The sequence below is a fragment of the Eulemur rufifrons genome, chromosome 2, assembly GCF_041146395.1.
Source record: "Eulemur rufifrons isolate Redbay chromosome 2, OSU_ERuf_1, whole genome shotgun sequence".
Lineage (NCBI taxonomy): Eukaryota > Metazoa > Chordata > Mammalia > Primates > Lemuridae > Eulemur > Eulemur rufifrons.
In genome coordinates this window covers 48,861,225-48,876,969 of record NC_090984.1, presented here as the reverse complement: position 1 = coordinate 48,876,969, position 15,745 = coordinate 48,861,225, and the positions used below count along the sequence as shown (strand labels likewise).

At 37.0% G+C, this 15,745-nt stretch overlaps 1 protein-coding gene across 1 annotated transcript in view; it reads left to right on the top strand.

Moving 5' to 3' along the window:
- Positions 1–15,745, top strand: part of STARD9 (StAR related lipid transfer domain containing 9) — a 115,071-nt gene that overhangs the window by 51,259 nt on the left and 48,067 nt on the right. The window contains exons 8-13 of the mRNA XM_069484410.1: positions 5,423–5,492; positions 7,023–7,095; positions 12,544–12,611; positions 14,412–14,509; positions 14,922–15,131; positions 15,320–15,417. Coding sequence (XP_069340511.1) covers positions 5,423–5,492; positions 7,023–7,095; positions 12,544–12,611; positions 14,412–14,509; positions 14,922–15,131; positions 15,320–15,417 — 617 coding nt within the window. The remainder of the gene's footprint in view (positions 1–5,422; positions 5,493–7,022; positions 7,096–12,543; positions 12,612–14,411; positions 14,510–14,921; positions 15,132–15,319; positions 15,418–15,745) is intronic.

Below are 15,745 nucleotides of genomic sequence, written 5' to 3'. Positions count from 1 at the left end.
ACACGCTTGAAGCTCTGACTCGGGGATGGGCGGTACATGGGCAATATATATAACCTGAATTTTGTACCCCCATAATAAGCTGAAATAAAAAAAAAAAAAAGTTGCAAGTACAGTATAAAAAACTTTTCCCCTGAACCACTAGAGAGTAAATTTCAGACCTGATGACCTATCTCACCTGAATATTTTAGGTTGTTGGAATAATCTCTTACATAATTATAATACAGCCAACAAAATCAGGAAATTGACTTTGATACATCACTACCACTCTGGGGTGGGGAACCTGCGGCCTCAAGGCCAGATGTGGCCCTCCAAATCCCCAAGTGCAGTCCCTTGACCAAATCTAAACTTCACAGAACAAATCTCTTTATTAAAAGGATCCCATTTTTAAGTCTTACCAATTCTTCCAATAATTACCTAGTTGAAATTATGGATTGCATTTAGTTCGGGTATCTCTCCAGTAACCTTTAGTCAAAAAAGTTCCTCAGTCTTTCCTTGACTTTCATAAACTTGACACCATCAAGTGAGGTACACTTGATTGATTGGTCCCGTTACTCAGGATTTTTCATTTCATCACTAAGGTGATGTCTGCCAGGATTCTTCACTTTGAAGTTACTATTTTCCCTTTGTAACCAATGAATATTTTGTGGGATGGTGCTTTGAAACCATGTAAAAATCCTATCCTCATCAAACTTTCAATTAACTTTTTATATCAGTATGGATTCATACATTCCTATTTTACTCAAATGAGTTACCTTCAGTTACATTCATTAATTGATTGATGACAGGGTCTCATTCTCTTGCCCAGGCTAGAGTGCCGTGGCAATCGTCATAGCTCACTGCAATCTCAAACTCGTGGGCTTAAGTGATCCTCCTGCTTCAGCCTCCCCGGCAGCTTAGACTACAGGCATGCACCACTAACCCTGGCTAATTTTTCTATTTTTTGTAGAAATGGGGTCTTGCTGCATTTTTCAGGCTGGTCTCAAACTCCTGGCCTCAAATGATCCTCTGGCCTCAGCCTCCCAAAGTGCAAGGATTACAAATGTGAGCCATTGTGCCTGGCCTATTTATTGTTTTGACACTCAAATTACCCCAGATTTAACCATTGGGATCTCCTTCAAGTGGAACATTTTGCCATATCTTCATCATTCTTTGAGTACTTCCTTGCTTTCTGGGATAAAATGTTCCAGGCTCATCTTCTGTTTTCCCTGCCTCAGTCCTGACATTAGCCATTGGTGTGAGCCACTGCACTCGGCCCACAAGTGCTTTTCTATATCATATGATTTTCATGCTTTATCTCGTTAATGCGGTGAATTATACTTACTGATTTTTATATGTCATAGCAATCTCGCATTCCTGGAGTAGATCCAACTTAGTTATGCTATACTGACCTTTTTACATATTGCTGGATTTGCATTTCTAATATTTTATTTGGAGTTGTGGCATCTATGTTCAAGAGTGAAATTTGCCTACAGTGATCATCTTCTTCCTTGTCCTCTTCCTCTTCTGCCTCCTCTTTCTCTTCTTCCTATTCTTCTCTTTTACCTCCTCTATTTCTCCTTTTCTTCCTTGTTAGGTTTAGGTTATGTTTGTTTGCTAAAATGAGGTGGGAAATGCTCCCTCTTTTTCTGTTTTCTGGAAGAATTTTTTTAAAAAAATAAGATTGGGCTTATTTTTCCTTAAATACTTGGCAGAACTTAATGGTAAAGCCTGTCTGGGTCTGAAGGGATTTTTTTGTGAGGAAGTTTAAAATTATGGCCTTGATTTCTTTCATGTATTTTATTTTTTATTACATCAGTTTTGGAAGGTTATATTTTTCTAAAAATACTTCCTCTAAATTTTTAAAATGTATTTGCGTGAAGTATAATATTCTCTTATCATTTTAGTAAATTAGGATTTTATTTTTTCATTCCTAACACTGGTTATGATAGCTTGTCTCTTTTTCCTTGTTCAGTTTAAGGGCTTACTAATTTTATTTGTCCTTTTAAAGAATCACCTTGTGGCTTTGTGGATTGTTTCCATTGTAAGCTTATCTCCTATTTATTAATCTCTGTTCATATTTTTATTATATGGTGCTTTCTGTCACTTCCCTGGTGAATCCTAGCATTCTCTCCTAGACAATCTTTTCAAAATGTGAGAATCTGCTTACTATTCTGGTTCCTGTCTGTACAGGAGGCACAAACTACCTCTAGTCCAGTTGGCCATCTTGATCCTATGTATACTTCAACTTTTTAAAAATTATTCCATGTTTCTTCTCTGTTAGCTTATTTACACACTGTCTTATTATCATTTTGGTGGTCACTCTAAAGATTACAGCATGGATCATTGATTTATCAAAGACTAATATTAAATTTTAGTTCTTCCCAATGAAAGAACCTTATGAGACTTGAATTCTGTTTATCATTTCTGGACTAATATGCCATTTTTATAGCTCTTAATTTTTAAAAAATTTCCTACCTCATTTCTGGAATTTCTTTCTGCCACAAGAATAATCTTTAGCATGTCCTCTAGTGTGCATCTGCTATTGACAAATTCTCTTGGCTTACAGTTGATTGAAAAATCTTTGTTTCTTCTTTCTTCTTGAAGGGTAAGTTCACCAAATATAGAATTTTAAGTTGATAGTTATTTTCTTTCAGCAGTTAAAAATTATTTCCACTGCCTTCTGCTTCCCATTGTTTCTGTTGAGAAGTCGTCTTTTAATCTAATTATTTTAAGACTTTTCTTTTTGTCTTTGGTTTTTGGCAGTTTATTAGGAAGTACTTAGGGATAGATTTAGGTTTTTTAAGAAGCATGATGGATGGGAGGGCGGTGGAGGGAAGGAGTAAAAACCTATCTAACATGTACAATAAACAGTATTCAGGTGATGGGAAAAAATCTTGCTGGCCTTCTTGAATCTGTGATTTTATACCTTTTTTTTAAATCAGTTTTGGAAAGTTTTTAGCCATTACCTTTTCCAATATTGCTTTTACCCCCATTCTCTCCTCTTCTTTTGGGACTCCAGTTACAGATATGTTAGATCTACTCTCCATACACTCTGTGACTCTCACCTTCTCTTTTGCATTTTTTAATCTTTTATCTCTCTGTGATAAATTTTGAGTGTTTCTAATCTATCTTCCTGTTCTCTAATTCTTTCTTCAGCTGTTAAACCTGCTATTAACATATATTGGATTCGTATTTCCACTTGTAGTATTTTCATTTCTTAAAGCTCCATTTGATTCTTTAATTTTAATTTCCAGTTTTTCTCTGAAATTTTGCAATTTTGTCTTTTAGCTTCTGGAAAATAGTAAGCAGGTTAACTTTTAAGTCCGTCTGGTAGCTCCAGTGTCTAAGTCTTTCTTGCATTGCTTTCTATTGACTGTTATTTTTGCTGGTTTCATTTATGTTGCCAGCTCTACTTGTGTATTTAGTTTATTGTAATTTTGTGCCAGATAATATTTACAAAATTGTTTATAAAAAGAATTTGGAGGCCTAGGAAAACATTGTCTTCCTCTGTAGAAAACTTAATATTTATTTATACTAGGTTCCTGTGCAAACTCTAGTGATCCAGAATCACCTCAGTCCAATTTAAGGATTGGGAATGCTCAAAGCTGAGCTGCAATTTCTTCAAAGGCTTGTTTACTTGTAATTTAACCTATTCTTGTGTTTTAGCCTTTTGAGTTTCCAGCCCAGAGAAATGGGGTTTCAAAGAGTCCACCCTGAGTAGGCTCTGGACTGCAGTCCTTGTCTCCCTATCTCTGTGGTGTTGTCAAGAAAACTGTCAGCCACTCCCCCTCCATCTCCAAATGCTGGCCGTATCTCTCTTAGCCTCCATCCATCCTCCCCTACTGTATGCCTGGCTATTTTTTACTGTCTGGTTGTCCCTCTGTGCCTTCAAGAAGATATCGTTTATATTTTGTCCAGCTTTTTCTAGTAGTCTTTAGTGGAAAAGTTGGTCTATATTGTCTGATCTGCCATTACCAAAAGCAAAAGGTCTCCATCCTTGGTTAAATTTTTAAAAACTCTTCATTATGGAGAATTTTGAACATACACAAAAACAGAGTAGTATAATGAACCCCCATGCGCTATTACCCAGTCACAGTAACTATTAAGTCTTGACCAGTCCTGCTTTATCTAGATTTTTTGTTTGTTATTGTTTTACAGAAACACTCAGTTGGTACCAAAGCTTTATCTTGGTTCTTGTTCACTTTCTCTCATCCTGTATCGAGGCAAAGTCCAGATGTTACTTCAATTCATCTGTAAATATTTTAGTATATAGTCCTAAAAGATAAGCAATGTTGTGTGATTTTTGTTTCTGTTTTTTGAGACGGGGTCTTACTCTGTCACCCACTGCAACCTCAAACTCCTGGGCTCAAGTGATTCTCCTGCCTCAGCCTCCCAAGTAGCTGGGACTACAGGTGCATGCCATCATGCTGGACTAATTTTTCTATTTTTTTTTTTTTTTTTTACAGATAGTGTCTTGCTGTGTTGCCCAGGCTGATCTAGAACTCTTGGCCTCAAGTGATCCTCCCACCTTAGTCTCTCAAAATGCAGGGATTACAGGCGTGAGCCACCACACCTAGCTAGGAATGTTTTAAAAAAATAATCACAGAACTATTATCACATCTAAATAATAGCAACCATTCCTTTAAAAAAATCCAGTCAATGTTCGAATTACTTTGTTAATTTTTAATGTAATTGTATTTAGCAATAAGCCCATGAAGTGCTTTGTTCCTGAATCTCTAATACAGAGATTCTGTAGAGCAGTTGTGAAGGCCCTTTGTGACTTGGTCAGTAACCAGCCATGAAGATTTATTTTCATGCTCTTAGGCTTCTCCTCACCTGTTTAAAGCCTCCCCATTCTATAGTGGCTAAATTCAAGTCTCACTTCTTCCATGGAGCCTGCCCTGACCACTCCTCAGATCTCTGTGGCATTTATTATCTCTCCTACTCCTGTGGCACTTGACCATGTTATCTTGTATAGTATAATTTCACATGATTGTAAATAGTGGGAGGGTTGGGACGTGTGTACTGTATATTGTGTATGCCAAACTGATTCTGCCACCTTGTGGGGAAAACAGTACCTGCCTAACTGAGGAATTTTGTGAGGGCCAAATGAAGTTATTATATGAGAACATTTCTTATAACCAATGTAGCAAAATCATAAAGAATTTTATAGTTACTGTTGTTAGCATAGTCAGTATATGAATTCTAGATCATAATCTCTGTGTGGGCAGAGACATAGGTTCCCAGAGCTAATCACAGTACCCTACAGTAGGCTATCAATAAAAATTTCTTGATTGAATTTATTATTCAGCCAAATTCCCTCATTCCTGTCTGTCAGGTAATATGAAACAGGAATGATGAAGTTAGAGACCGATAGGAAAAGTCTAAACTTTCTCACAAACTGCATTTAATTTCTTATTTCCTCTTCCTAAATCTCTGATAGGTTTATCTCAACATGTAGTTACCAACTATAAGCAAGTAATCCAACTCTTGGAGGAGGGAATTGCAAACAGGTAACAGGTTTGTTTGTTCCTATCATTATTTGATCCTCTTTATTCTTCCCCTTAGGGGAGTGTTTGATGACACTTATAATTCCCTGTCTGCAGAGGCATTCACAACCAGGAGGCCCTTCCCAGAACAGTTATGTACCCAGGATAAGGAGCAGTGACAAGATTTAGTACTCTTCTCATTAGTAATGATGCTTCCCGTTTGCTCTGGATATAATAATATTAGGCAGTAACCCCAGAGAAATTATTCTATACTTTGTTTTATAATATACAGCTTCTGATATTTTGATCAAAGAGAAGATTCTTGCCTGCATTGTCCTCTCCCTTAGGGTTGATAGATATAAGGACGAATATAGTATAAAATGTTTCATGAAACCATTTTTACTCTAGTTTTGCATACTTACAAGGTAACCCCCAAAAGACTGTTTTGAATCTGCTGTGAATAACTAAGTGCTGGAGACCCTCCTAAAAGGTCTTGCAAATTGTGATGACATTTCATGCTGTTAGTTACTATGAAATACCTAGAATGTTACTAATAAATATCTTTTTTTTAAAAAAAAGGCTTTTTTATAAGGAAAAAAGGTGTTTAGAGCCCTGTATTTACCCTGTATGTAGCCCAAGTTAATTGAACATAAAGGAAAAAATTTAAATTTAACATTCTCCTCCTAGGGTTTCATGGAACTCTCCTGGAGGTACTTGCTTGTGGTCTTCAGGATATCCTGAACTCCTTGATTGTTAAGTGTCAGGCTTCAGCATTTACTCTTTATTCTTGAATCACTAGACCAGCCTCTAGATTTTGACCCTTTTCATTAATTCTCCAGCTCCTCTGAGAACGGAAGTCAGTGAATGGTCTTAAGCTCAAGCACAATTGACTTAGATTTAGATAAAAGGAAGACTCTCCTGACTTTAAGGGTTAACACTGGAATGGATTTCTAAGGGAGATTACGAATTCCATCTGGCTTAAGCATGACATTGACATAATTCGAGATCTCATTTCTAAGACCTTTCTGACACTATAAGATTAATACTCTGTTCCTTGGGTCTACAAAGGAAGTGAAAATAAATAAATTTAAAATTTTTAAATTTTATTAAAAAAATTTAAAAAACAAAGAATAAAAAAAAAGATTAATATTCTGTGTTTAAGCAAAACTTACCTTGTCTTTGAGACTGCTTCTCCAGCAAGCTCTTTTCTTCCACTTGTTTTATTTAAATGGGTCTGTCTTTGGGTTATTCTTCCAGGTTGATGACACTCTAGTATTCCCCCTTTCACTCTGATTTTTGCTTCTATGGCTTTAAAATATGTTCCAGTGTGGCTTAGTGTGAAGCTCCACTCCCTTTTATACTCAGATATCAGCACCTAAAGTGCTGCTTTTGCCCTCTTTGGAGTACTCTCCTAACTATACTGGACTAAATCTAGATGTTTTATGATTCTACTCTGTAGCCCCAGCACTAATATTTCTTGTGTTCTCCATGGGTCCTTAAGGGTCCACCATGCATAAACAATCCTTGTCCTAACTGTTTCCCTTATACACACAGAATCACAGCAGCCACCCATGTTCACGAGGCCAGCAGCAGATCTCATGCAATCTTCACTATCCACTACACGCAGGTGGGTTATCCCTATGTTTGATGAGATTTCTTCCTTGTCCTTTTTGACTATTTTCTTGTCTTTCTTCCTATTTCTTTTCCTTTCCTCCTACCCTCATATTTACAGGTCCTCTGAAATAACCTAATATTGTAAAGAGGACCTACATACAATCTGTTAAGGTAGGAAGGGTGTAGGTATTTCATAAAGACTAATCAAAATATCTTCTTGTATTTTATTTTTAACATTTTCAAACATTTTCACATCTGTGTGATCATTATGGGCATTTAAAACAAAATCAAACTTGAAAGGAAAATAAGCATTAAAATGAAGAAATTAGAAGATTCACTTCCATTATGATAGAGTGAGGAGGTTAACAAATTCCATCCCCCCAAAGCAACTATTAAGCTGGACAAAACCATTGCTGTGATCTGAAAATAGACTGAAGGCATATAACAAACTGAGAAGCATTTATTCAAGAAAACTACTGAATTTCAGATAAGAACAATGCAAATGTTTGGTGTTCTGCCTTGAGCCGCTCCCATCCTACCCACTCTCTGATCTCTGTCAATGGGATGGTTCAATCAGGGAAAAGAAGGCTGTGAAAACCAGCGGCTTTTCTGCTGCCACTGCCATAGGGGTTCACTTGATTTGGAGCGTTGTCAAAGTGATAATCTCTACAGCAAGCAAATAAAGAGGGCCAGTGACTACACTGGCCTCAGCTTGTGGGTCTGTTTCAGGCAAGACATGAACTGGCAGACTGTCAGGAGATTTAACAGGGAATTCTGGGAGGCGATACAGCCATATGGGACTTGATAAGATCCTCATATATGTCGTAGGTTGACCAGAAGCTGTGTACATACACAGCACAAACCTAAGTGAGCCCAAGCCACCCATATAACACTGACTGACAGAACCTGCACCTGTGTACAGAGGAGGCACAAGAGGTGCCTGTGGCTAGTGAATGCTGGGGTAATCTTAAAAAGGGCCTGAATTTTTAATATATTCCACTGCCTGCACATGGACAGAACAACCACCATCACTGCCGCCGTAAAGAGAAAATCAAAATCCAGAGCTAAAAAAAAAAAAAAAAAAAATCCAGAGCTACTACAATATGTTGTCCAAAGTGTCTAGTATTCAACCAAAAATTACTAGACATATAAAAATAAAGTATGATGCAAGTGTTAGGGGGGAAAACCAGTCAATAGAAACTGACTCTAAGTGCCTCAGATGTTGGATTTAGCATACAAAGACTTGAAAGCAGCTAATATATTCAAAGAACAGAAGGAAACTGTGCTTAAGGAATTAAGGGAAAGCCTGATGACAACAACTCAATAGGAAATCTCAATAAAATGATAGAAATTTTTTAAAATTTTAATGTATTTTACAAATTAATTTCTAAAATGGGAATCCTGGAATTGAAATATATAATTGCAATAAAAATTCACTAGTGGAACTAACAGCAGATTTGAGATTGCAGAAGAATTAGTGGACTTGAAGATAGACTACTAGAAATCATTCAGCTTGCAGAAGATAGAGTAAAAAGATTGAAGAAAAATGAGCAGAGCCACACAAACCTCTGGGACAACATTTACTACAGAAACATAGACATAATGGGAATCCCAGAAAAAGAGAAGACGGAGAATAGGGTGTTAAATTTTTTTTTTTTTAAATAATGGCCAAAACTTCCCAAATTTGTTGAAAATCATTAATCTATAGATCCTGAGAAGCTCAAAGGACTCCAGGGTAAAATAAACACAAAAAGATCCACACCTAGACACATCGTAGTTAAACCATTGAAAGACAAAGAGAAAATCTTGACAATAACTAGAGAAAAATGTCTCATATAGGAGAAACAATTACATGATTAATGGCTGACTTCTAATCGTAAACACTGAACCCCAGAAGGCAGGCTGCTGAGAGAAAACTAAGAATTGTATACGAAACAAAACTAGTGTTCAAAAATGAAGATGAAATAAGAACATTCCCAGATGGAAAAAAGAAAAAATAGAGAGAATTTATTGCTAGCAGACCTACCTTAAAGAAAACTAAAGAAATCTTTTAGGCTGGAAAAAAATAATATCAGAAAGTAACTTAAATCTACAGGTAGAAATGAAATGTTCTGGGAATGGTAAATATGTGAGTAAATGTAAAAGACTACATAAATATATTCTTATTTCTTCTAATGTCATTAAAAAATAAGATTGTCTAAAACAATTGTAACACTAATATACATTGTCATATAGACATTGTCATATATATATGAAAATAACACAAGGGGGCATGAAAGGAGATAGAGCAAAGTTTCTATATTTTACAGAAATTAGTATTATTTTGAAGTAGATCATAAGTCAAGATGCATATTATGATCTGTAGAGTAACCACTAAGAGTATAACTCAAAAATATAATTTTATAAAATCAAAAGAAATTAAAATGGTACACTAAAAATAGTTACTTAATGGAGTGAAGGAGGAACAGAGGAACAAAAAAGACATGCATGAGACATAGAAAAAAGAAAAACAACAGATGTGGTTCTGGGCGCATCAATAATTACATTACGTTTGATTAGACTCAGGTACAAATTGTCAGGATAAAAAGCAAGACCCAACTATGTGCTGTCTGTAAGAAACACCTTGGATCCAAAGACATAGGTTGAAAGTAAAAAGCTGGAAAAAGATGTACAGTGCAAATAGTAACCGTAAGAGAGTTGGAGTGCTATATTAATATCAAGCAAAAAATAGGCTTTAAGACAGATACTTGCTAGAGACAGGGACATTTCATGATGATAAAGGGTCAGGACATCAAGAAAATATAACAATTATAAATGCATACACTCTCAACAACCAAGTCTCAACGTATATGAAGGAAAAACTGACAGAATTGAAAGGAGAAATAGACAATTCAACAATAGTTGGATATTTCAGTATGCCACTTTCAATAATAGGTAGAACAACCAAACAGAAATCAGTGAGGATATAGATTTGAGCAACGTTATCAACCAGTGTGACCTGACATTTTCAGAAGACTCTACTTTCCACTTAACATCTACAGAATACTTGTTATTTTCAAGTACTCATGGAACATTTTCCAGGATAAACCATAAACTGCATAAAACTTAAAGTAATCAAGACAGTATGGTATTAATGTTAAGATAGATTAATGGAACAGGATAGGGTTCAAAACAGACTCACGTATATAGATAACTTTATTCATTTATTTTTATTTATTCATATTTTTGAGTCAGTCTCTTTTGTCTGACCTAGAGTGCAGTAGTGTCATTACAGCTCCATTTTTTTTGGTAGAGAATGGAGTCTCTTGCTTAGGCTAGTCTTGAACTCTTGACTTCAAGCAATCCTCCCATCTCGGCCTCCCAGAATGCTAGGATTACAGGAGTGAGTCACCATGCTCAGCTGACAACTGTCTTTAATAAAGTTGTAAAGGCAATTCAGTGAAGAAAATATAATATGTTCAACAGATGGTAGTAGAATAATTGGATGTCTGTATGGACAAAAAAATAAGTTTGATCTTTACCTTTTGCCCTTTATGCAAAAGTTAATTCAAACTGTGAGTTATAGACCTAAATGTAAAATCCAAAACTATTGAACTGGTAGAAGATAATAGGAGAAAACCTTTGTGACTTTGGATTAGGCAAAGATTTTTTAGCTATGGCACTAAAAGCACAAAAATACAAATTGAAATTTGGAATTGATCAAAACTTAAATCTTTTGCTCTTTTAATAAAAAGACACTGTTAAGAGAAGAACAAAAGCCACAGATAGGGAGAACTTATTTGCTAAATATACATCTGGTAAGGAAATTGTATCCAGAATATATAAAGAACTCTCTAAACTCTTTAATAAGAAAACAACTGTAAACAACAGGCAAAAATTGAGAACTGACACTTCACGAAAGAAAATATATAGAGGACAGCTAAGTACTTGAAAAAATGCTCAACATTATTAGTCATTAGGGAAATGCACATTAGAAACATGAGATATAACTACCCACCTTTTAACATAGCTAAAGTTAAAATTATACTAAATATTGGTGAGATGTATAGGAACAGGAATTCTCATACACTGCACTACTGGTGGGAATATAAAATGGTACAACAATTTTGGAAAAGAGTTTAGCAGTTTCTTAAAAAGTTAAACATATACCTACCATATGATCAGCCATTCCAGGCCTAGGTATTTACCCAAGAGAAATCATATGTTTGTATAAAAATTTGTGCAAAAATACTCAAAACAGTTTTATTTGTAATTGCCCTGAAATGGAAACAACCTAAATGTCCATCAGGGAGTGAGTGGATAACTGTGGTATATCCACACAATGGAATACAGTAAAAATGAAGGTTGGTTTTGGGGTTGTTTTTTTTTTTTTTTTGACAGAGTCTAGCTCCGTCGCCCGGACTAGAGTGCTGTGATGTCAGCTTAGCTCACAGCAACATCAAACTCCTGGGCTCAGGCAATCCGCCAGTCTCAGCCTCCCCAGTAGCTGGGACTACAGGCGTGTGCCACCATGTCTGGCTAATTTTTTCTAATTTCAGTTGCCCGGCTAATTTCTTTCTATTTTTAGTAGAGCCAGGGTCTCGCTCTTTCTGAGGCTGTTCTTGAACTCCTGACCTCAAGCGATCCTCCTGCCTCAGCCTCACAGAGTGCTAGGATTAGAGGCGTGAGCCACCACACCTGGACAAAAATGAAGTATTGATACATGCCTCAACATGGATGAATCTCAATTATGCACAGTGAAAGAAGCCAGACATTATATGATTCCATTTATATAGAGATAGAATGTTGATGAGTGGTTGCTTGGAGCTGGGAGTGGGAACAGAGATGAACTGCAAACAGACTTCAGGGAATTTGGAAGAGGGTTATTGGAAGTGTTCTAAAACTGGAGTTTGGTGATAGATGTATAATAACATTAAACTTTTCTAAAACAAAAACAGTAAAAAATCCACATTGAATTGGGGGGCAGGGAGGAAGAAAAGTAGTTTTGTTTTTTGGGTCCGATGCTCCTGAGTAGAACATACAGGGCAGAGTTCCTGCCCTAGCAAGTTAACATGCTGTGAATGAGGTTAGCCAGAGAGATAAACCTCATCAGGGCCACACATCTGCTGTGGCTCTCTGCTGATAAGAGTCAGAGCCCCTGGGAGGAGAGGCGTGCATTTGCCTGGTAAATTGTACGGAAATTCCTGGTGCGTCTGAAATTTGTGCTCAGAGAACTTCGTGGGGATTTGCCCTTATTACTTTGTGGAAGTCTGCTAGTGTTTTTAATGAAATGATGATCCAGGACCTACTGATTTTATGTATCAGATACAGAGTGCTCATCTGGTTCAGAGCAAGTTACAATACAGATTTGTTGAGTGAGTTGGATAAAAATCCAAAATATCACGTTAGTTAAAAGTGTCTAAGGGGGAAAAAAATCCAAATCATTCCAAACGACATGCTTTAAATGTGTTTTCTCCTTTAGGCAATCCTGGAGAACAACTTTCCCTCTGAAATTGCTAGCAAGATCAACCTCGTGGACCTAGCAGGCAGGTAATTGGATTTCAAAGCCACGGGGAATGATCTTGACAATGATCTCGTTCTTGCCCATTCTACAGGGAATAAGCTTGTCCAATCTTTTTCATATTTCAATCATCCTGAGAAAATTAGAAAGGAAAAGTCTTTGAATGCTAAGAAGTTGTAGTTTTTCAGGGGCTGAAAAATTCCTCTATATCAGGGGTTCTCAATCTTGACTGCCTATTGAAGTCACATGGGGAACTTTTTAAAACTCCCAGTTTTCCTGCACCTCAGATCAAATAAATCAGATTATTAGTGAGGTTTGGGAGAATGCAGACATTGGTGTATTTTAAAGCTGTCCAGGTGATTCCAATGTTTAGGCAAGATTGAAAACCACTGCTCTAAGTGAAGGTAATTAAGTTAGCATACCTTTTTTTCTTTAATTTACTGCAGTCTCAAACTCCTGGGCTCAAGTGGTCCTCCTCCTGCAGCCTCCCAAATAGCTAGGACTACAGACATGTGCCACCATGCTTGGCTATTTTTTTTACTTTCTGTAGAGACAGGATCTCACTGTGTTGGTCAGGCTGGTCTGAAACTCCTGGCCTCAAGTGCTCCTCCAGCCTCAGCCTCCCAAAGTTCTGGGATCACAGGCATGAGCCACTGCTCCCAGCCTTAATATTGATTTTATGCAGCTCTGTACATTACTTAAAAAAAAAAAAAAAAAAGAAGTTTTACATGGTGGTGTGCATCTGTAGCCCCAGCTATTTGGGAGGCTGAGGTGGAAAGATCATTTGAGGCCGCCTAGGCAACATAACAAGATGGAATCTCTGAAAAAAAAAGTTTTAAAAATACTGTGAGGTTGAGAAGAAGATACTGCCTTTTATTAAGTATTAGAAGGAAGCATGAATTGTATTATAGTTACATATGTATCTAGAAAAAAGAAAGTCTTAGGGATAATGTGATCACAAAAAAAAAATAAACCAAATTTTCTTTTAAAACTGCTAAATAATTAATATGGTATGGTATTTCCTTAAAAACTAAGTGCTGTCTGAAAGAAGAATCAGCCAATTAGAAGTGTGAATTTTTGGCCGGGCGCAGTGGCTCACGCCTGTAATCCTAGCACTCTGGGAGGCCGAGGCGGGTGGATCGCTCAAGGTCAGGAGTTCGAGACCAGCCTGAGCAAGAGCGAGACCCCGTCTCTACTAAAAATAGAAAAAAATTATATGGACAACTAAAAATATATATATAGAAAAATTAGCTGGGCATAGTGGCGCATGCCTGTAGTCCCAGCTACTCGGGAGGCTGAGGCAGGAGGATCGCTTGAGCCCAGGAGTTTGAGGTTGCTGTGAGCTAGGCTGACGCCATGGCACTCACTCTAGCCTGGGCAACAAAGTGAGACTCTGTCTCAAAAAAAAAAGTGTGAATTTTTAATATCTTCCATTTACCTAAAGGAATTTGAGACTATTAGCAGTTGATGCAGATACCAAAACGCCATTAATATGTGAATTTAAAACAATAGAGATAGAGGAGAAGTGGATATACCAAAAAGCTATGCTAATATCATTACTGTAAATGAGCATTATGTTTAGCTTAAAGTGCTTTGGCAGCCAAAATGAAAACAGAAATATAGTGAATTATTTGATTTTTATTGCCTGAGAAACTGAAGAAGGCCTGTTCATTATAAGATGGCAGCATTTTTTCTGGAACTGAATTATGAAAGAATTTATTATGTGAGTCTTTTACAACATGATGTATAACTTAATAGTATCTTTCAACAGCGTTATAAAAATAGTGTCTTGTTTGCTTTTGTTTTTGTTTTCATTGACTGTATTTTAGTGAAAGAGCAGATCCCAGTTACTGTAAGGACCGGATTACTGAAGGAGCCAATATCAACAAGTCCCTTGTGACTCTAGGAATTGTCATCTCCACCTTAGGTATTTTGCTGATACACTGGATGATTGGAGTGGGAGGGAGACTTTGGAAAAAAAACTCACGTTTTCATTTTGTCAAAAGGATAGACACTTTACAAGGTTCTTTTTGATAAGGTTACCTTCTGGTTTGGGACATGAAAATTTAATATTTGTCTGTGGTTTTAGAGCACAATGTGACCATCATCCCAGCACTATCATTTCAAAAAGAAGGGAGACTACAAAATAGTGTGGCTATCCACTCCTTGTCTTGAGTCCAAAGTCTAATTCAGGGTTCAAACTTAAAATATCCTATCATATGCAGAAAGGGATTAGGAAGTGTGATACTTAGGTCTGTGTTTTCCAATCATTGTTTTAGTGTTATAATGCATTTCTTCATAATTCCTTCTTTCTTCCACTTTTATTTTTTGTCTTTAAGCCCAGAACTCCCAAGTATTCAGCAGCAGCCTGAGCCTCAACAGCTCAGCCAGCAATGGCGGTGACAGTGGGATCCCTAGCTCTACTTCTGGGGCCAGCAGTGGAGAGAGACCCTCCCGGAGACAGTCTTACATCCCATACCGAGACTCTGTGTTGACCTGGCTGCTGAAGGACAGTCTTGGAGGAAACTCCAAAACCATCATGGTTGCCAGTGAGTGGGATGCTAGAGCTGGTTCTGTGTTGGGACTGGTACGTTGTCTCAGAGAAAGGGCCATGACCACCCAGGTTTCTCGTTTCATCGTGGGACTTACACAGCATGGGCAATAGTAGCAAGCCAAGTGGTTAAGGACTGGGATGGAAGGGCTTGGCATGTCTTTTAACTTTCTCCTTGTACCTCAGCCGTGTCCCCTGCGCACACTAGCTACAGTGAGACAATGAGCACGCTGAGATATGCATCCAATGCCAAAAACATTATCAACAAGCCACAGGTGAATGAGGTGAGACCTTCATCAAAAGTCTGGTTTATTTTACACAAAGTTCTCCTTATTTTTCTCCAATTGATTTCTTTCTTTTTGTACTCACCCCAACTTGCCTAACTTATTCTCCAAATAATGAAGTAGTAGAAGTCTGTCTGCTAATGTCATCTCCTTCCCTTATATCTCTACTGCCTTCATTCAGTAACCTTTTATGAATATTTTAGATATTTCTCTAAGGCCATTTCTCTTAAGATTCCTGGTGTAACATTGCCACTCTAAGAAAGGCCATTTAAATTGTGTTTACTGCTTTTATTTTGAATTGATGTTGATTTATGCCTGTGTTTTTAAT